The sequence below is a fragment of the Salmo salar genome, chromosome 01 (assembly GCF_965601325.2).
Source record: "Salmo salar chromosome 01, fSalSal1, whole genome shotgun sequence".
NCBI lineage: Eukaryota > Metazoa > Chordata > Actinopteri > Salmoniformes > Salmonidae > Salmo > Salmo salar.
In genome coordinates, this window is record NC_138291.1 from 157,750,486 (window position 1) to 157,773,551 (window position 23,066).

Consider the following 23,066-nt stretch of genomic DNA (forward strand, 5'->3'; position numbering starts at 1 on the left):
CCCTCAGCAATAATGTATCCTAGAAAGGAGATAGTGGAGCGGTGGAACTCACACTTCTCAGCCTTTTCAAACAACTGATTATCCAAGAGGAGCTGAAGAACCTGTCGAACATGGAAAATGTGTTCCTGGGCAGAACTAGAGAAAACCAGGATGTCGTCGAGGAATACAAAAACAGAATGATTCAACATATCCCGGAGCACATCGTTGACCAGAGTCTGGAAAACAGCAGGCGCGTTGGTGTGTCCAAACGGCATAATCAGGTACTCAGAGTGTCCACTGGCAGTGTTGAAAGCGGTCTTCTACTCGTTTCCTTCGTGTATCCGCACAAGATGTTAGGCATTCCGAAGGTCCAGTTTGGAGAAGATAATAACCCACTGGAGAGGTCTGAAAGCTGAGGAGAGGAGTGGTAGAGGGTATTGAGTTTTAATTGTAATATCATTGAGATCCGGTAATCAATACATGGACGCAGGGTCTTGTCCTTTTTCCTCAAAGAAGAATCCTGCGCCAGCAGGAGAGGCAGAAGGCTGAATGCTCCAACAGCCAGTGAGTCCTCAATGTACTCCTCCATGGCCTTGGTCTCAGGTCCGGACAGTGAATATAGCCGGCCTCGAGGCGGTGTGGTGCCCGGAAGGAGGTCAATAGCAAAATCGTAGGGACGATGTGGAGGAAGGGAGGTAGCACGAGCCTTGCTGAAAACCTCCAGGAGTTCATGATACTCTGCAAGCACGGCAGAGACATCCGAGGCCGTACTTAATCCTGGAGACAGACGTTTCGGAGATGGCTGTACTGCCTTTAGGCAGCGTGAATGGCAAAATGGGCTCCAACCCAGAATGGAACCCGTGTCCAGTCAATATCTGGGTTGTGTTTTTGGAGCCAAAAAACCCCCAAAACAACAGGTATGTGGGGAGACTCAATGAGGAGGAGCTGAATTGACTCACTGTGGTTACCAGACATCTGCATATTTAGGGGAATTATGCTGTGCGTGACTCTACCAATGGAGCGACCGTCCAGTGCCCTGACATCCATAGGAACAGAGAGGAGTTGAGTAGTGATACCCAGTTCTGATACCAGGATAGCGTCCACAAAACTCTAATCTGCCCCAGAGTCAATAAGTACCTGGAGAGACTTAGTCTGGTCTCCCCACAGCAAGCTCACATAAATAGGAGTACGGGTAATGGGACTTAGAGGATTCCCAGTCAGACTCACCAGAGTGATTGTACCTACTAAAGTGTCTGGTCTCTTAACTGGGCAGGAGGCTATATAATGTCCTCCAGCTCCACAATACCGACAGCAATTGGAGCTTAGCATGCGGGAACATTCCCTAGGCGATAACCTAGCCCTTTCCAGTTGCATAGGTTCTGGTGTGTCAGATTCACCCGTCATCGATGATTCTCGAGGAGGCTCGGGTGGCATCGGATCCTCTCGGAAAAATAGCCTTCGGGGACTTCCGGATTCCTTCGAAGATAAGCGAGCTACTACGGATGAACAAGTGTGACCAGGCCAGACCTCCTCTCACTCCACAGGTACACCTACACATAATGGCTCTTTCGGGTATGTTGTCGGAATCGGTTCAGCCACCGGGCTTCTCCATGCATCGCACCGACAGAGATAAACACCTCTGGGAAGAGGAAGGGTGGGGGTGTATGCTTTATGATTAACGACTCATGGTGTAATCATAACAACATACTGGAAGTTAAGTCCTTCTGCTCATCCGACCTAGAATCCCTCACAATCAAATGCCTGCCATTTTACCTACCAAGAGAATTCTCATCAGTTATAGTCACAGCTGTGTACATTCCCCCTCAAGCAAACACCAAGACGGCCCTCAAGGAATTTCACTGGACTCCATGTAAACTGGAAACCATATATCTGGAGGCTGCATTTTAACAAAGCAAATTTGAGAACAAGGCTACCTAAATTCTATCAGCATATTGATTGCACGCAGGGCGAATACTTTCGATCACTGCTACTCTAACTTCCACAATGCATACAAAGCCCTCCCCCGCCCTCCCTTCGGCAAATCCGACCATGACGGCATCTTGCTTGTTCTGTCTTATAGGCAGAAATTCAAACAGGATGTACCAGTGACGAGAACCTTTCAACGCTGGTCTGACCAATCAGAAGCCACGCTTCAAGATTGTTTTGATCACGCAGACTGGAATATGTTCTGGTCAGCCTCGGAGAACAACATTGACCTATGAGCTGACTCGGTGAGTGCGTTTACTAATAAGTGCATTGGACTGTTTTGCTATCATAAACTGGAACATGTTCCGGGAATCTTCCGATGGCATTGAGGAGTACACCACATCAGTCACTGGCTTTATCAATAAGTGCATCAAGGACGTCGTCCCCACAGTGACTGTACGTACATAACCCAACCAGAAGCCATGGATTACAGGCAACATTCGCACTGAGCTAAAGGGTAGAGCTGCCACTTTCAAAATGCGGGACTCAAACCTGTAAGCTTACAAGAAATCCTGCTTTGTCCTGCGACGAACCATCAAACAGGCAAAGCGTCAATACAGGGCCAAGATTGAATCATACTACACCGGCTTTGACGCTTGTCTTATGTGGCAGGGCTTGCAAACTATTACAGACTACAAAGGGAAGCACAGCCGTGAGCTGTCCAGTTACACGAGCCTACCAGACGTGCTAAATCACTTCTATGCTTGCTTCGAGGCAAGCAAGACTGAGGCATGCATGAGAGCATCAGCTGTTCCAGCCGACTGTGTGATCACGCTCTCCGTAGCCGACGTGAGTAAGACCTTTAAACAGGTCAACATATACAAGGCTGCGGGGCCAGACGGATTACCAGGACGTGTCCTCCGGGCATGTGCTGACCAACTGGCAGGTGTCTTCACTGACATTTTCAACATGTCCCTGATTAAGTCTGTAATACCAACATGTTTCAAGCAGACCACCATAGTCCCTGTGCCCAAGATCACAAAGGCAACCTGCCTAAATGACTACAGACCCGTAGCACTCACGTCTGTAGCCATGAAGTGCTTTGAAAGGTTGGTAATGGCTCACATCAACACTATTATCCCAGAAACCCTAGACCCACTCCAATTTGCATACCGCCCAAATAGATCCACAGATGATGCAATCTCTATTGCACTCCACACTGCCCTTTCCCACCTGGACAAAAGGACACTTATGTGAGAATGCTATTCATTGACTACAGCTCAGCATTCAACACCATATTGCCTTCAAAGCTCATCACTAAGCTAAGGACCGTGGGACTAAACACCTCCCTCTGCAACTGGATCCTGGACTTCCTGACGGGCCGCCCCCAGGTGGTGAGGGTAGGTAGCAACACATCTGCCATGCTGATCCTCAACACTGGAGCTCCCCAGGGGTGCGTGCTCAGTCCCCTCCTGTACTCCCTGCTCACCCATGATTGCATGGCCAGGCACAACTCCAACACCATCATTAAGTTTGCAGACGACACAACAGCCTGATCACCGTCAACGACGAGACAACCTGTCCCTCAACGTAACCAAGACTAAGGAGATTATTGTGGACTACAGGAAAAGGAGGACCGAGCACGCCCCCATTCTCATCGACGGGGCTGTAGTGGAGCAGGGTGAGAGCTTCAAGTTCCTTGGTGTCCACATCAACAACAAACTACAATGGTCCAAACACACCAAGACAGTCGTGGAGGCAGACAAAGCCTATTCCCCCTCAGGAAACTAAAAAGATTTGGTATGGGTCCTGAGATCCTCAAAAGGTTCTACATCTGCAACATCGAGAGCATCCTGACTGGTTGCATCACTGCCTGGTATGGCAACTGCTCGGCCTCTGACTGCAAGGCACTACCGAGGGTAGTGCGTACGGCCCAGTACATCACTGGAGCTAAGCTGCCTGCCATCCAGGACCTCTACACCAGGCGGTGTCAGAGGAAGGCCCTAAAAATTGTCAAAGACCCCAGCCACCCCAGTCATAGACTGTTCTCTCTACTATCGCATGGCAAGTGGTACCCGAGTGCCAAGTCTAGGACAAAAAGGCTTCTCAACAGTTTTTACCCCCAAGCCATAAGACTCCTGAACAGGTAATCAAATTGCTACCTGGACTATTTGCATATAAACATTTAAACATATTAACCCTCGCAAGGCTGCTGGCCCGGACGGCATCCCTAGCCGCGTTCTCAGAGCATGCGCAGACCAGCTGGCTGGTGTGTATACGGACATATTCAATCACTGCTTATCCTCGTCTGTTGTCCCTACATCTTTCCAGATGGCTACCATTGTTCCTATAAAATGGCAAAGATAACTGAACTAAATGGCTACCACCCCGTAGCACTCACTTCTGTCATCATGAAGTGCTTTGAGAGGCTAGTCACCGCCACCTTACCGGCCACCCTAGACCCACTTCAGTTTGCATACAAGAGGTCCACAGATGACGCAATTGCCATCACACAGCACACTGCCCTATCCCATCTGGACAAAAATAATACATATGTAAGAATGCTGTTCATTGACTACAGCTCAGGATTCAACACCATAGTACCCTCCAAGTTCATCATTAAGCTGGAGGCCCTGGGTCTCAACCCCGCCCTGTGCAACTGGGTCCTGGACTTTCTGTTGGGCCACCCCCAGGTGGTGAAGGTAGGAAACAACGTCTCCACTTCGCTGACCCTCAACATTGGGGCCCCACAAGGGTGCATGCTCAGCCCTCTCCTGTACTCCCTGTTCACCCACGACTGCATGGTCATGCACGCCTGCAACTCAATCATCAAGTTTGCAGACGACACAACAGTAGTGGGCCTGATCACCAATAACGACGAGACAGCCTACAGGGAGGAGGTGAGGACACTCGGAGTGTGGGGTCAGGAAAACAACCTCTCACTCAATGTCAACAAAACAAAGGAGATGATCGTGGACTTCAGGAAACAGCAGAGGGAGCACCCCCCTATCCATATCTAAGGGACAGCAGTAGAGAATGTGGAAAGTTTTAAGTTCCTTGGCGTACACATCACAGACAAACTGAAATGGACCACCCACACAGACAGTGTGGTGAAGAAGGTTCAACAGCACCTCTTCAACCTCAGGAGGCTGAAGAAATGTGACTTGTCACGCAAAACCCTGACAAACTTTTACAGATGCACAATTGAGAGCATCCTGTCGGGCTATATCACAGCCTGGTACGGCAACTGCACCGCGCTCAACCACAAGGCTCTCCAGAGGGTGGTGCGGTCTGCACAAAGCCTCACCGGGGGAAAACTACCTGCCCTCCATGACACCTACAGCACCCGATGTCACAGGAATGCCAAAAAGATCATCGAGGACAATAACCACCCGAGCCACTGCCTGTTCACACCGCTATCATCCAGAAGGCGAGGTCAGTACAGGTGCATCAAAGCTGTGACCGAGAGACTGAAAAACAGCTTCTATCTCAAGGCCATCAGACTGCTAAATAGCAATCACTAACTCAGAGAGGCTGCTGCCTACATTGAGCCCCAATCACTGGACCCTTTAATAAATGGATCACTAGTCACTTTAAACAATGACATTTTAAATAATGCCACTTTTAATATTGTTTACATATCTTACATTAATTATATCACATGTATATACTGTATTTTATACCATCTACTGCACCTTGCCTATGCTGCTCGGCCATCGCTTATCCATACACTTACAAGTACATATTACTGCACTGTCGGAACTAGAAGCACAAGCATTTCGCTACACTTGCATTAATATCTGCTAACCATGTGTATGTGACCAATAAAATTTGATTTGATGAAAATACCATCAAATTTAAGCGAACAGTCTGCATTTTAACCTTATAGTCATTGTACTGTTTCAAATCTAAAGTGCTGGATTACAGAGCCAAAACAACAAAACATTTGTCACTGTTTTGGAGCTCACTGTAGATAAATCAGGTAATTTTAGTTGCATGGAGAATGAGTGACACCAGATGTATTTGGTGATTCCTCCTGTTCTCCTGCCTCAAAGGTCACGCCATACAGGAATTTCAAATGTCACACACCCACCTCTGAAGTTTAAGCAGCAGAATGAGTTTGACTGGGTTTGGCCATATCACTCATTGATATTGCCTCCCTAGACCTGAGAGAATTTCATGATGACATTTAGTCTGCCTCTGAAAATGTAAGAGAGTGGAAGGATTTTACAATAAAAAAAAAAAACATTTTGTGGTGGATAATGGTCTTGGATAGTTGTCACCATCAGTGGTTTCCTGAACTCAAGATACTGTCAGGACACTCAACAAAGAGTTACAGTATGTGGTGTGTAGAGGCACGTAGATTGCTCTGAAAAGTAAGCCCTGAACACATAATTATCATTCAAGATCAGCAAACAAACTTGGAGGAAATCCAGTGACCACATTTCAGTGTCCAAAAGGTTGCTAGTTCAAATCCCCATGCCGACTAGGTGACAAATCTGTCAATGTGCCCTTGAGCAAGGTGCTTAAACCTAATTGCTCCGGGGACGCCTTCAATAATGGCTGATCCCTGGCTGTGACCCCAACCTCTGAGGGTGTCTTGGCTAGTGGGATATGCAGAAAATACATTTCCATTTCCACATGTGTGAAACCAGACAAATATAAGCACCCCCTATTTGAAATGAAATACAGTAGTTGACGTGAGTTTCATTAAACTCTGTGATGCATTAGTGGCAATTTTCTGATTTATGGGATTTTGCCCTTATGATGTCTTGTTTTCTGTTTTCTGTCTCTTACTCAACACCTTACGAGAACACCATATCCTCAGCTTAGAAAATTACCACATATCTTCACACTTCTGTTATTTTCGATCTGCCAGCTTCCACTGCTGTTTCATATTGAAGGAATGAACAGAACTTGAACAGATCTGGTAACAGATTAAGAACAGTATTTGTTATACTGTTGGCCAATGCTTGGTTTCGTACGAGAATAGATGTGATATATTGATCTCATGTGTCTTCCCTTAACCACTCTGTTAATGTGAGCCAATGATAGTAGAGTAAGCAGGCACTAGGCAGTAGAGCTCTTTAATAAAGAACAGATCAGAGGAACTCCTCTTGACCCTCCCTATCCTCAAGACGATCATGAAATATAGTCCTACAGTTCACCTGCCTACATCTTACCCACCATATCCTCTTATACCCTTTTTTCACACTCTATCAGCAAATCATGCTAGCAGGCCACAGCGGACTTATGCCTGACAAAATGTATTGAAAACCAATAGACATGACTGTGTGATATGGTATAGAGGCTGTGGTTATGATATAGAACCGTTAGGATACCCCAGAATTTGGTTCTAACAAATGTAAAGAGGCAAACGCAAGGTTTTGGATCTGTGTTTGGAGGTAAACAAATAGTCAGTCACCTATTTTTAGTTTATTTGTTGGACATTTACCACGACCACGTTGACATTTTTAATCAGGCTATTGAAAGTTTACCTGAAGCAGTTAACCATCTTGGTTCTTTTTCTCACAGTGTACCGTAAAGCGGTCCAAAGTTAGATTTGGCTCAGGTCCCAGAAATACAGGCACGTGTGATACACAGCTGATAGAAGTTAACAGGTAGAAAAACATAGCACACCACCTGTGAGTCTGCGGAACTGAGGGAAAGAACATGAAAGTGGTAGTGAAGATTGTAGTAATCTGATCAGCATAGCTCTTTGAAAGATCTCACTCACATTTTAAAATGATAGGATCATACTGATAATGCTGCAGAGCCCCTGTAATGTTATTGTGTGTACTACAGACTGTTTGGCTTGGTTAGTCTCAGTGTCTGAGTAATATGTGTAAAATGAATGTGTAAAATATACATGTAGATATAAGGATAGTTTAGATTATAGTTGTATGTTTATAGAATTTAGTAGAACTAGAATTCTAAGTATAACGGCAAAACATGGTAAAAACAGTCAAACTGTATACTGGTGCTCAACTTCCTTTGATGGCTTTATCTAGGTGTCCTATCGTCTCTTGGATCCTGACACAAATTCAACAAAGCACACCATTTCAAATGCGTGAGAGGTGATACTTCTTCCTCTTTGAGCCTTTTATTTTCCTGTTTATCTGTGCCAAAACATCACTATAGCAGTTTTGTTAGCAAGGCGGCATAAAGGGAGACTGTTTTTGTTTTGTTATTTTCTAGATTTGAAGGAATTTCAGATGTTGAAAGTGACACACATACTGAAGCTGCAGATACACTCTGTGTGTATATGTGTTTTTAGAATGTTGACAAACCATCTCTGTAAACTCCGCTGTACATTAGTGTCCGTTCTTCAATTTATGGGATTTTGCCTCCATGATGTCTGTTGTTTTCAGTTTTCTCTCTTACGCAACACCTTACGAGAACACCATATCCTCAGTTTATAAAATTACCACATATCTTCACACTTCTGATATTTTCTGTCTGCCAGCTTCCACTGCTGTTCCATATTGAAGGAATGAACAGACCTTGAACAGATCTGGTAACAGATGAAGAGCAATATTTGTTATACTGTTGACCAATGCTTTGTTTCTTACGAGAATAGCTGTGTGTGTATTGATCTCATGTGTTTTCCTTTAACCACTCAGTTAACGGGAGCCAACGGTACTAGAGTAAGCAGCTTTTTAGTAAAGAACAGATCACAGGAATTCCTGTTTACCCTCCCTGTCCTCAAGACGAGCGTGAAATGTAGTCCTACAGTACACCTTCTTATCCACCATATCCTCTTTTACACTCTTTTCACACTATCAGCAAATCATGCTAGCAGGCCACAGCTGACTCATGCCTGATGAAATGTATTGAAAACCAATCAACATGACAGTGCCATATGGTATAGACTGTGGTTACGATATAGAATCCTTACTGCTTTGTTCAAGAAGGATACTCCAGAAGTTGGTACTAGCAAATGTAAAGAGGCAAACACTTCAAGGTTTTGGAACTGTATTAAGAGGTAAACAAATTGTCAGTCACCTATTTTTAGTTTGTTTGTTGGACATTTACCACAAACACATTGACCTTTTTAATCAGGCTATTGAAGGTTTACCTGAAGCAGTCAATGATGTTGGTTCTTTTTCTCACAGTGTACCATAAAGAGGTCCGAAGTTAGGTTTGACTCAGGTCCCAGAAACAAAGACACATACAGTATGATACACATCTGGTAGAAGATAACATGTGGAAAAACCTAGCACACTACCTGTGAGCCTGCTGAGCTGAGGGAAAGACCATGAAAGTGGTGGTGAAGATTTTAGTAATCTGTTCAGCATAGCTCTTTGAAAGATCTCACTCACATTTTATAATGATGGAATCATACTGGTAATGCTGCAGCGCCACCGTAATATTAGTGTGTGTACTACAGACTGTATGGCTTTGTTAGTGTCAATGTCTGAGCTATACAGTGTCTTCGGAAAGTATTCAGACTCCTTGACTTTTTCCACATTTTGTTACGTTACAGCCTTATTCTAAAATTGATTAAATTGTTTTTTCCCCATCCTCAATCTACACACAATACCCAATAATGACAAAAAAATTATAAAAACCTGTTTTTGCTTTAACAAATTAAATATTAAAAAGACAACGGAAATATCACATTCTCATAAGTATTCTGACTCTTTACCCAGTACTTTGTTGAAGCACCTTTGGCAGCGATGACAGCCTAGAGTCTTCCTGGGTATGACACTACAAGCGTGGCACACCTGTATTTGGGGAGTTTCTCCCATTCTCTGCAGATCCTCTCAAGCTCTGTCAGGTTGGATGGGGAGTGTCGCTGCACAGCTATTTTTCAGGTCTTTCCAGAGATGTTAGATCGGGTTCAAGTCCGGGCTCTGGCTGGGCCACTCATGGACATTCAGAGACTTTTCCAAAAGCCACTCCTGCGTTGTCATGGCTTTGTGCTTAGGGTCGTTGTCCTTTTGGAAGGTGTATGTTCACTTCAGTCTGAGGTCCTGAGCGCTCTGTAGCAGATTTTCATCAAGGATCTCTCTGTACTTTGTTCCGTTCATCTTTTCCTGGATCCTGAAAAGTCTCCCAGTCCTTACCGCTGAAAAACATCCCCACAGCATGCTGCCACCACCATGCTTCACCGTAGGGATGGTACCAGGTTTCCTCCAGACGTGACGCTTGGCATTCAGGCCAAAGAGATCAATCTTGGTTTCATCAGACCAGAGAATCTTGTTTCTTATGGTCTGAGAGTCTTTAGGTGCCTTTTGGCAAACTCCAAGCGGGCTGTCATGTGCCGTTTACTGAGGAGTGGCTTCCGTCTGGCCACTCTACCATAAAGGCCTGATTGGTGGAGTGCTGCAGAGATGGTTGTCCTTCTGGAAGCTTCTCCCATCTCCACAGAGGAACTCTAGAGCTCTGACAGAGTGACCAGCGGATTCTTGGCCACCTCCCAAACCAAGGCCCATCTCCCCCGATTGCTCAGTTTGGCCGGGCGGTCAGCTCTAGGAAGAGTCTTGGTGGTTCCGATCAGCTTCCATTTAAGAATAATGCTTTACGAATAATGGAGGCCACTGTGTTCTTGGAGACCTTCATTGCTGCAGACATTTTTTGGTACCCTTCCCCAGATCTTTACCTTGACACAATCCTGTTTCGGGGCTCTACGGACAATTCTTTCGACCTCATGGCTTGGTTTTTGCTCTGACATGCACTGTCAACTGTGGGAGAGTGTATAGACAGGTGTGTGCCTTTCCAAATCATGTCCAATCCATTGAATTTACCACAGATGGACTCCAGTCAAGTTGTAGAAACATCTCAAGGATGATCAATGGAAACAGGATGCACCTCAGCTCAATTTCGAGGCTTATAGCAAAAGGTCTGAATACTTATGTAAATTAGGTGTTTGTTTTTTATTTTTCATAAATTTGCACAAATTTCTACAACTATTTTTTTTTCTCGTCATATCGTGTATTTTGTGTAAATTGATAAGTAAAAAAAATATTCAATCTATTTTAGAATAAGGCTGTAACGTTACAAAATGTGGAAAAAGTCAAGACGTCTGAATAGTTTCTGAAGGCGGTGTATGTGTGAAATGAATGTGGAAAACATACTTGTAGATATTAGGATAGTTTAGATTATAGTTCTTTGTTCATAGAATTCAGTAGAACTACACTGAACAAAAATATAAAGGAAACATGCAACAATTTCAAAGGTTTTATTGAGTTACAGTTCATTAGGCCCTAATCTATGGATTTCACCTGACTGGGAATACAGATATGCATATGTTGGTCACATATACCTTAAAAAAAGATAGGGGCGTGTGTGGATCAGAAAAACAGTTAGTATCTGGTGTGACCATTTGCCTCATGCAGCGCGACACATCTCCTTCGCATAGAGTCGATCAGGCTGTTGATTGTGGCCTGTGGAATATTGTCCCACTCCTCTTCAATGGCTGTGCAAAGTTACTGGATATTGGCAGGAACTGGAACACACTGTCGTACACGTCGATTCAGAGCATCCCATACATGCTCAACATGTCTGGTGAGTATGCAGGCCATGGAAGAACTGGGACATTTTCATCTTCCAGGAATTGTGTATAGATCCTTGCGACTTGGGACTGTGCATTGTCATGCACTACCGTGAGTTGATTGGCGGCAGATGAATGGCACGACAATGGGCCTCAGGATCTCGTCACGGTATCTCTGTGCATTCAAATTGCCATCAATAAAATGCCATTGTGTTCGTTGTCCATAGCTTATTCCTTCCCTTCCCTTCCCTCCCATACCATAACCCCACCATCACCATTGGGCACTCTGTTCACAACATTGACATCAGCAAACCGCTTGCCCACAGAAAGCCATGCATCTACCTGGTACAGTTGAAACTGGGATTGATCCGTGAAAAATACACTTTCCAGCGTGCCAGTGGCCATCGAAGGTGAGCATTTGCCCACTGAAGTCGGTTACTATGCCGAACTGCAGTCAGGTCAAGACCCTGGTGAGGATGACGAGCACGCAGATGAGCTTCTCTGAGACTATTTCTGACAGTTTGTGCAGAAATTCTTTAGTTGTGCAAACTCACAGTTTCATCAGCTGTTTGGTTGGCTAGTTTCAGATGATCCCACAGGTGAAGAATCTGGATGTGGAGGACCTGGGCTGGCATGGTTACATGTGGTCTGCGGTTGTGAGGCCGGTTGGACGTACTAAAACGGTGTTGGAGGCAGCATATAGTAGAGAAATTAGCATTCAATTCTCTGGCAACCACTGTGGTTGACATTCCTGCAGTCGGCATGCCAATTGCACTCTTCCTCAAAACTTGTGACATATGTTGCATTGTGTTGTGTGACAAAACTGCATATTTTAGAGTGGCCTTTTATTGTCCCCAGCACAAGGTGCACCTGTGTAATGATCATGCTGTTTAATCAGCTTCTTGATATGCCTAACTTGTCAGGTTTATGAATGATCTTGTCAAAGGAAAAATGCTCACTAACAGGGATGCAAAAACATGTGTGCACAAAATTTGAGAGAAATAAGCTTTTTGTGCATATGGAAAATGACGGGGATCTTTTATTTCAGCTCATGAAACATGGGACGAACACTTTACATCTTGCGTTTATATTTGTATTCAGTATAGAATCTTAACTATTAGGGCAAAACATAGTAAAAACAGTCAAACTGTATACTGGTGCTCAACTTCCTTTGATGGCTTTATTTAGGTGTCGTATCGTCTCTTGGATCCTGACACAAATTCAACAAAGCACCACATTTGAAATGCGTGAGTGGTGATACTTCTTCAGCTTTGAGCTTTTTGTTTTCCTGTTTATCTGTGCCAAAGCATCGCTATAGCATTTTGTCAACAAGGCAGCACAAAGGAAGACTGTTTTGTATTGTTATTTTCTAGATTTGAAGGAATTTCTGATGTTGAAAGTGACACACATACTGAAGCTGCAGATACAATGTGTGTAAATGTGTGTGTATGTGTGTACTGTTGACAAACAGTCTCAGAAAACTCTGCTGTGCGTTAGTGTTTATTCTCTGATTTATTGGATTTTTCCTCCATGATGGCTGTTGATTTTGTCACGTTCACGATCTATCTTCAAACTCCCTAGTGTAAATAAGCCAAGGCACAATGTGCATGGAATTCCACATCCTTTAATCAAAGTGAAACCAAAAACAATACAGAAAGGAAATGGAATGTGACGTTCTGGGCTGCTCGCAGGCAGCTACACAAAAACAAGATCCCACAATACCAGGTGGGAAAAGGGCTGCCTAAGTATGATCCCCAATCAGAGACAACGATAGACAGCTGCCTCTGATTCGGAACCATACCCGGCCAAACAAAGAAATAAGAAAACTAGATTGTCCACCCAAATCACACCCTGACCTGACCAAATAGAGAAATAGAAAGGCTCTCTATGGTCAGGACGTGACAGATTTGTTTTTTCTCTCTTATGCAACACCTTAGGAGAACACCATATCCTCAGCTTAGAAAATGACCACATATCTTAACACTTCAGGTATTTTTTATCCGCCAGCTTCCACTGCTGTTTCATATTGAAGGAATAAACAGAACTAGTAACAGATTAAGAGCAGTATTTGTTATACAGTTGGCCAATGCTTGGTTTCTTATGAGAATAGCTGTGATATATTGATCTTGTGTGTCTTCCCTTAACCAGTCTGTTAACGTGAGCCAACGGTAGTACTGTAGAGTAAGCAGGCGCTATGCAGTAGAGCTTTTTAATAAAGAACAGATTAGAAGAACTCCTCTTGACCCTCCCTGTCCTCAAGACAACCTGCCTACATCCTCTTTTACCCTCTTTTCACACTTTATCAGCAAATCATGCTAGCAGGCCATAGCTGACTTATGCCTGAAGAAATGTATCGAAAACCAATCGACATGACAGTGTCATATGGCATAGGCTGTGGTTACGATATAGAAACATCACTGCTGTGTTAAAGAAGGTTACCCAGAATTTGGTACTAGCAAATGTAAAGAGGCAAAAAATGTAAGGTTTTGGAACTGTTTTTAGAGGTAAACAAATAGTCAGTCACCTATTTTTAGTTTGATTGTTGGACATTTACCACGACCACGTTGACCTTTTTAATCAGGCTATTGAAAATGTACCTGAAGCAGTCAATCATGTTGGTTCTTTTTCTCACAGTGTACCGTAAAGCGGTCCGAAGTTAGATTTGATTTCAGTAATCTTTTTTTTGGTCATTTCAGTAATCTGTTCAGCATAGCTCTTTGAAAGATCTCACTCACATTTTAAATGGATAGGATCATACTGGTAATGCTGCAGCACCCCTGTAATGTTAGTGCGTGTACTACAGACTGTATGGCTTGGTTAGTGTCAATGTCTGAGCTATATGTGTAAAAAGAATGTGCAAAATATACATGTAGATATAAGGATAGTTTAGATTATAGTTCTTTGTTTATAGCATGGCAAATTCAGCAGAACCAGAATCCGAACTGTAAGGGCAAAACATAGTAAAAATAGTAAAATCTAGATGCAATGTAATCTCTTGGATCCTGACACAAATTCAACAAAGCACCACATTTCAAATGTGTGTGAGGTGATACTTCTTCAGCTTTGAGCTTTTTGTTTTCCTGTTTATCTGTGCCAAAGCATCACTATAGCAGTTTTGTTAGCAAGGTGGCATAAAGGAAGACTGTTTTTGTTTTGTTATTTTCTAGATTTCAAGGAGTTTCTGATGTTGAAAGTGACACACTGAAGCTGCAGCTACAGTGTGTGTGTACAGTTGACAAACTGTCTTGATCGATCCTTACTGTCTTCCGAGATTGAACCTGGTGGTATATGATGAATGACTGATTGATTGAGAAGTTATACTTTATTAAAATAAATGTGTTTGTCATCAAGGCAAGATATAAAATCTATAAAAAGATACACTCTTAGAAAAGAAAGGTGCTTTCCCCATTGGAGAACTTTTGGAAGAACCCTTTTGGGTTCCATGTCGAACCTTTTCCGCGGAGGGTTCTACATGGAACCCAAAAGGATTATCCTATGGGGACAGTCAAAGAACTTTTTTGAAACCATTTTTTCTAAGAGTGTACTACACACACATATATATTATGTACATAAAGAGGGTTTAAAATGGGTCACGGTAAGAATATTCATGAACTCATGCACTGTCCTTGGTAGTTAGGCTGGACAGTTTGAGCCTTTCATCTTGCTCCTCCTTCTCCTCCTCTTCCTTCTTCTCCCGTGCTTCTCCCTCCACATGGTACCCAACCATCAGCTGGTACACCATCACCCCCAACACCGCACCAATGAAGGGGGCAAAGATTGGCACAAAGAACCAGTAGGCATTAACCCTGTGGGAGACCAAGACAGAGACAAGGTTGTATGTTTATGAAGAACAGTGAAAGCAGAGCTATTACACAGAAAAAGAAAAACAGGAGAAAAATCCAAAACTCACGTGAAGACCTCACCACCCCAGCCAGCCAGGGCAGTAAAGATGCGTGGGCCCAGGTCCCTGGCAGGGTTGACAGCATAGCCCGAGTTGAAGCCCATTGACAGGCCGATGACCAGCACCACGAACCCCACCGTGAAGGCCTCCAGGCCCCGGGGGATGGGGTTGTTGTAGGGGTCCACGATGGCCAGGATACACACGATCAGAGCTGCTGTGCCTATAATCTGTAGCACAGCCAGGCTCAGTTTTACATGGTTGTTGCAGGAATGTGCATGTTGTTATGTACAACGGTTTCTATACAGGATAATATTCCATATAACTACTTGTGATTCTGAGGCTGTCCTAATACGGAATACTAATATACTATAGTATACGAATAGTGTGAATATACCTGGTCAAAGAATCCATTAACCAGAGTGAGATGTTTGGAGGGATATGTGGCAAAGATCCCAGCAGTGGCATTCTCCCCCACAACGATCAGTGTTCCTTGGCCGTAGTCCCACAACGCATCTGGAGAAACCACGGCAACATATAAGAGTTCACAGTGTGTGTAGCTGTAGAACCTTGAAACTCCCTTAGGGAGAAAATAACAGTTATTTTCAGACAGTCTAAACTTTGACAGTCTTGAGAATGTTTTCGGTGAAATATGGCCACTGGAAAAACAGTTGTTGTTGTTGCTGTTTGTATATTTCTGAAAATATAAATGATCAGAATCCTACTAACCAAAATACATGCCAAATATGATCCCAGCTCCCAGGAAGGCCCCTATAGTCTGGAACAAGAAAAACACAGGGAATTTCCTCCAAGGTTCTCTCCCCAATAGACAGAGGGCGAAGGTCACCGTTGGGTTCAGGTGGCCTCCTGTGACAAAGAACAATTTGGAAAATGGTGAATTTCCATTTGTCAATTTCGTTCTATTCTATTCAATTTTCTCTGAGTAAAAAACACCCAAGACCATCTCTCTTTAAATCAAGTCTCTGAGTGAGAGAAAATTAGTGAGGGAAAACAACCAGAGCCTATCAAGACCAAAGATGATTCTCTTAAAATCTTTTCTCTGAGGGAAAAAAAGGAGTAGCTGCCATAATAGTAGGTAGACTCAGTAAATGCCTGTTAGGAAGGGAGGTCTCTGTGACAGTAAATTGGAGAGATTAATTTTATTTTCAAGGCTGCCATGTGTATTAGGCATTGAAAAACGTGGGCACAAGTGAACTGTGGAAATCTATGTGCCTTTGCTTTGACAGATTAATCCTTGTATAGTGAATAAAGTAATAACGCAATTTGTGATTTCACACTTTCCTTTCAATCATGGACCCAATGGCTTTAAAATTCAAGGGGCAAGCCAGCGTCGTTCTTCTTGTCTCCGTGAGCTTCTCTGATGTCCACTGTTTTCTACTGCTCCCTCTCGCTCTCTCACCCTTTCTCTCTCTCTCTTTATCTCTCTCTCTCTCTCTCTTTCCCTCTCTGACTGTTTTACCTAAAAAAAAACATCTAGAAGGGTAAATATTGCACTTTAGATTAGTGTCAGTTCACCTTAGGTATAATGTGTCTGTCACAATAGGCAACTGATGACTCCCAATAGACTCGCTACTCTCAGACAGTAACGTGCCCCCCTCACCTGAGATCTGTCCGCTGACCAGGATGCCCAGTGTAGCAGCGAAGCCAAAGGCAAAGTTGACGGTGAGGAACATTCCATGGGAGCCACCACTTAGCACCAACTGGGCCACCGCACCACAGCCAAACATCTACAGAGAAGGGAGAGAGACAGGTTAAAGGAGAAACACTGTGCATGGGTAACCAAACCCATGTGAACATTGTAGTGTTGTTGTTGTGTTATGTCTTGTTGAATACACGTTTTAACATTATACAAATCCCCTGAATACAGTATATATAAGGGTCATCATCACCATCAACATCATCAACAAGTTTACTATGGCATGCATATCACACACAGACTGACAGTCTGTAGCTATCTGTGTAGACTGCCTGTATGTGTAGATTTGTGAGAATGGAGGATGGATGGAGAATAGCCTGTACCAGTCCAGCCTGTTTCTGCTTTAGTCAACTTGTTGTCAGGCCAAAATAGTTTTTCAATCAACTTTTGTCTGAGTTCTTTGTGCACTCAGGATCCAAAAAATGCCTGTGGTCGAGTGGTGGTCTAGTACCATCTCAAATATGTTTTTTGGACTTTAGCTCAGGTCACCCAAGACGATCAATGCCTTTAACAGCTTGACCTGAGTATCCTCTTGCTGTGCCATGCATGTGGCCGTTTTGCCTACTGATCTTGACTGAGGTGTCGCTTCCAATGACCCGAGAGGCCATGTGTGTGTTGATAAGAGTGGGCTACGGAACTCAGGTGTTCTGGTGGTGGCCGGTTTTCAACAAAGCAGCACGGTGGATCATACAGAAACATACATCTATGCTGAGTTTCCTTCTAAATATATCATCTTTTTATATGCATTTGATCAACAGTGTGTTGTGGTGGGTGGGTTATGCTGCCTATTGAGGATCCTATCTATAAAATCTACCTGTGGTGCCTTCCTTAGAGCAGAGAAGACCTGCCTTTAGGCAGTCAGAGCCAAGGGAGTTATGTTTGCCAGGGAGGCATAAGTCTTCACTCAGTAGTGTGGCCAAACAGTGGATCAGACATCAGTTACACCTCTCACGCTGCAGGCAAGAAAAATACCAGATGGCAAAACCGCCCCCTCTCAGTTTGTATCTTCCCTCCAGCTTCTCTATTGTTCTGTATGGGGGTTAACATTGGAAACAGCTGACCCCAGGTAGCTGTTTGTGTGTTAACCTCATGTGTTTTATTTGGATTTAGCGGAATACCAACAGGGATGCCAGGGCCTTACCTACGTGGATGACTTTTTCACCTTAGAAGGCAAGGTTCTATTCTATTTCGTAGATTTGTCTCGAAGGCTAGGTTTTTAGTTTTTCCTAAAGCAGGTATTCAGGTGAAAATGTTCATGAATGAATTATAGATAATTTAACAGTTTAATCAATTTGTATATTTTACAGAGAGATTAAGTGAATTAATGTAAATATGGAATGTAATATCTACAAGGAAGTATGAATAATTATGTGATAATCTCTCTTTTGCTCAGAATAAATTACCTTGCTATATGGAAAACAATTTAAAGTTCTTTAAATGTATCAATTTAAAGGAAAGGATGTTTATTTTCAGTGTATGTTTTTCATGTAGAAGACTTGAGAGGTTAAGTAAAATGTGATAATAAAATAATATTAACAAGCTGATAATATAATTCACAGTATCAGTTCTGCTTGTATAGCCAATGCAAACAATGTGGGAAGAGCTATCCTTTTACATTCACACCCAAGCTCAAAGCACTGCTTTAAACAACACATTTACATTAAGATTAAATTCCACAAAAGTTAAATCAATGTGAAATTAATTAGAAAACAAGCAATTAAGTCATCAGAGAATATTAGATGCTTAAATAACAATCACTTTGCTTAATTACATGCTTCATCCATATTTTTGAAGACATTCTTGTCATACCGAGAAGCTATCAATCAACTCCTACTTGTTGGATAGATAATAATAGTATGGTACTGTGTTTCCAATTCACATTCACCCACTCACTTTAATAGGGTTTTACAAACATAGGTAATACTATTGTAGTAATGTAGAACAGTCTCTACTCACCACCAGTATCAGGGTTCCCAGGCACTCTGCCAGAGCCTGGCGTAGCAGCATGTGACGGATCTGAAAGTTCCTTGCGAGCTTGTCCATAAGCGCCTTCTGTTTTCCCATGATGCAGCTGTGGGTCGTCCAGTGACAACAGGGTCGGTTGCAGAGACGCGGGGCTGACTAGGAATGTGTGTCAAGGAGGGCAGTGTGTCGACTCTTTAAGCACTCAGAGAGGGATCCCTCCCTCGTTGAGATCTAAAAAAAAACATGTCTCTTCTTGATTCTGAACGCCTACCTCCACATCTCCACCCATATCTTTTTTCCTCTTCATTTTTTTTTACCTCCCCTGTTTTCTTTACCTTTTCCTCACTTGAATTCAGATGGATTAGTACTACAACTACTACGAAACTTAGTCAAACTTGTCGCCTCCTTGTATGCAAGCAAAACATCAGCCTCTACAAAGAGGTCTGCACCTTCACGGCACAGCAGGTAGTTGGTTCAAGCTCTACTCCATGTGTTCACCCTAAATCACTAAAATAGTTTTATGCAGGGTACTTAAATTCCCTTATTTAGCAGATGTTGTTGCGGATGTAGCGAAATGTTACTAGCTCCAACAGTGCAGTAATATCTAACAATAGACAACAATACACACAAATCTAAAAGAAAAAAATATGGAATTAGGAAATATATAAATATTAGGACGATCAATGTCGGAGTCTGGAGTATAAATATATAATGAACAAAAATATATACGCAACATGCAATATTTTCTAAGATTTGACTGTTTTACAGTTCATATAAGGAAATCATTCAATTGAAATAAATTAATTAGGCCCTAATCTATGGATTTCACATGACTGGGAATACGGATAAGCGTCTGTTGTTATAAATACCTTTAAAAAAAGGTAGGGGTATGGTTACAAAAAGCAGTCAGTATCTGGTGTGACTATCATTTGCCTCATGCAGCGCAACACATCTCCTTCACATAGAGTTGATCAGGCTGTTGATTGTGGCCTGTGGAATGTTATCCCACTCGTCTTCAATGGCTGTGCGAAGTTGCTAGATGTTGGCGGGAACTGGAACATGCTGTTGTACACATCGATCCAGTACTGCCCAAACATGCTCAATGGGTGACATGTCTGGTGAGTATGCAGGCCATGGAAGGACTAGAACATTTTCAGCTTCGAGGAATTGTGTATAGATCCTTGCGACATGGGGCCGTGCATTTTCATGCTCAAACATGAGGTGATGGCAGCGAATAAATGGCACGACAATGGGCCTCAGGATCTTGTCACGGTATCTCTGTGTATTCAAATTGCCATCGATAGAATGCAATTGTGTTCATTGTTCGTAGTTTATTCCTGCCCAAACCATAACTCCACCAAAACCATGGTGCACTCTGTTCACAATGTTAACATCAGCAAACCGCTCGCACACACGACACCATAGACGTGGTCTGTGGACGTACTGCCAAATTCTCTAAAACGACATTGTAGGCGGCTTATGGTAGAGAAATTAACATTAATTTTTCTGGCAACAGCTCTTGTGGACGTTCCTGCAGTCAGCATGCCAATTGCACACTCCCTCAAAAATTCAGACATCTGTGGCATTGTGAACTGTGTGACAAAACTGCACAATTTAGAGTGGCCTTTTATTGTCCCCAGCACAAGGTGCACCTGTGTAATGAACATGCTGCTTAAAAAAGTCTAGGCATCCTGCTAACGGGGCAACTTCCGGTGAAACTGGAGGGCGCGCAATTCAAATAAATAATCATAAAAATTATCAAACTGCACTGTTCGATTTACAGTAGGCTTTACAGCGAATGCATGCCATGCTATTGTTTGAGGACGGCGCCCCACATCAAAATGTTTTTCCACCGGCACAGGTTTCATAAATTCACAAATAGCGATAAATATTCACTTACTTTTTGAAAATCTTCCTCTGATTTGTAATCCAAAGGGTCCCAGCTACAACATGTAGTGTCGTTTTGTTAGATAAAATCCTTCTTTATATCCCAAAAAGTCTGTTTAGTTGACGCCATTGATTTGAGTAATCCACTCGTTCAACATGCAGAGAAAGGAATCTAAAAAGCTACCGCTAATCTTTGTTAAAACAAGTCAAAATACGTTTTTTTTTTAATGCTCAGATACTCTAAAATGTAATTAAACTGTAATATTTCATACGGAAAGAAGTATGTTCAATAGGAAAATGATATTAGCAGGTTCGTGTCCTCTTCGTCGCGCGCGCATACATGAATTTCCAAGTCTGTGTCCTTGTGGTAAAACTCATATTTTTTTACTCGTTTTGGAAGAAACAAGCCTGAAACCTTGAACAAAGACTACTGACACCCAGTGGAAGCCATAGGAATTGCATACTGGGAGCTAGATTAATTATTTTCCCTATAAATCCATTGGAAAAGCATGGGCTCGCAAAAAAAAATTGTTGGTTTTTCTTTGGAAATAACCGTTTTGTGCATATGGAACATTTCTGGGATCTTTCATTTCAGCTCATGAAACATGGGACCAACACTTTACATGTTGCGCTTATATTTTTGTTCAGTGTATGTGATGGGATGTATAGACATTATGGACAGTATGTGGATAGAACATGTAGTGTATCTGTAGAATACGTGGGATAGAATAGTATATGTACAGAATATAATTACCTTGAATAGAATACAGTTTTATGCATATAAAATGAGTAAAACAGTATGTAAACATGATGAAAGTGACCAGTGTTCCATTATTAAAGTGGCCAGTGTTTAATGTCTATCTACATAGGGCAGCAGCCCCGAGCCGAATAGGTAAAAAATCTGTCGATGTTGTCTTGAGCAAGGCACCTAACCCTAATTGTTCCTGTAAGTTGCTATGGATAAGAACGTCTGACAAATGGAGTCAAATGGAGTCACAGTTATTGAAAGTAAGAATAGAAGATGTTTCTGAACACTTCTCCATTAATGTGGATACTACCATGATAATGGATTATTAGGGATGAATCGTGAAGAATGATAAGTGATCCTCTGTACAGAGGCACAAAGATTGTACAGGTGAAAGAACTTAATTTGACTAGCAAAATAATCCTGCAACAACAGGATTGTAATATTTAGTACATAATGTTTCTTGATCGGTGGTTAGGCTATTATCTGGCCAAAATTAGGCCAAATTAATATTAATATAACATGTGTTAGTGTGGGTTTTCAGTGAATTTATATAAATCAACAATCCCATCCGCATTTCCAGCAACACAGGAAAATTCTTAGTAAGAACAGATTGATCAAATTAACATCCTACACCTGTACCCCACCCAAAAATGCTAATCTCCCCTGTTATTGCAATGTTGAGAGGTTAGTTTATTTTGTTGTAACCTTCTCACTCATCATTATTTATGATTCATTCATAATTGTTTCGGAATCATGGCATAATCAGGATTTATTTAAATGTGTTCAGAAACATCTTATCTATTCACTTAGAAAGAAAATTACACCACTCATCATTCACCATTCAGTTCCTATTGCGGAAAACAAAACAAAAATATTATCAAATAAAACTGAAAATGCATCCAACGAGTTTCTAGAATCACAAGTTTGATATATGCATGCTAGGAATATAGGACCAAATACTAAACTTTTGACTACTTTAACACACTATAACTAAATGTGCCCAAATACTTATGACTTATTCAAATGGAGGGAGTAGATACATAATTTGCTTTAATTTCTAAATGGTAAAACAGAAATACAGAGCATTCGGAAAGTAATCAGACCCCTTGACTTTTTCCACATTTTGTTACGTTACACCCCTATTCTAAAATGGATTTAAAAAAAATCCTCATCAATACCCCATAATGACAAAGCAAAAACAGTTTTTAACATTTTTCTACAAGTGTAATAAAAATAAAAAACAGAAGTACCTTATTTACATAAGTATTCAGACCCTTTACTATGAGACTTGAAATTGATTGATGAGGGGCCAAAAAATATTTAATCAATTTTAGAATAAGGCTGTAACATAACAGAATGTGGAAAAGGTCAAGGGGTCTGAATACTTTCCAAGTACACTGTATATGAAAATACCCTCAAATAAATTGTGACATTCTGTACTGTCGCCTCA

The 23,066-nt window shown here is 42.3% G+C and overlaps 1 protein-coding gene across 1 annotated transcript; it reads right to left on the reverse strand.

Moving 5' to 3' along the window:
• Nucleotides 1–14,704: 14,704 nt before the first annotated feature.
• aqp3b (aquaporin 3b) lies at nt 14,705–19,158 on the reverse strand. Its single transcript, XM_014136928.3, has 6 exons — nt 18,973–19,158; nt 16,921–17,047; nt 16,029–16,166; nt 15,697–15,815; nt 15,312–15,529; nt 14,705–15,207 (listed from the first exon to the last, which is right to left on the reverse strand). Exons 1-6 carry the CDS (start codon nt 19,078–19,080, stop codon nt 15,015–15,017), a joined length of 903 nt encoding a protein of 300 aa, XP_013992403.3. The 5' UTR covers nt 19,081–19,158; the 3' UTR covers nt 14,705–15,014.
• Nucleotides 19,159–23,066: the final 3,908 nt, after the last annotated feature.

Excerpts from the sequence above, each read along its gene's own strand:
- aqp3b (XM_014136928.3), bottom strand. The coding sequence starts at position 19,080 with ATGGGAAAACAGAAGGCGCTTATGGACAAGCTCGCAAGGAACTTTCAG. Across the intron at positions 15,530-15,696 it reads TTAATGGATTCTTTGACCAG|ATTATAGGCACAGCAGCTCT; the intron begins GTATATTCACAC and ends GCTGTGCTACAG. Across the intron at positions 15,208-15,311 it reads TGGGGTGGTGAGGTCTTCAC|GGTTAATGCCTACTGGTTCT; the intron begins GTGAGTTTTGGA and ends GGTCTCCCACAG.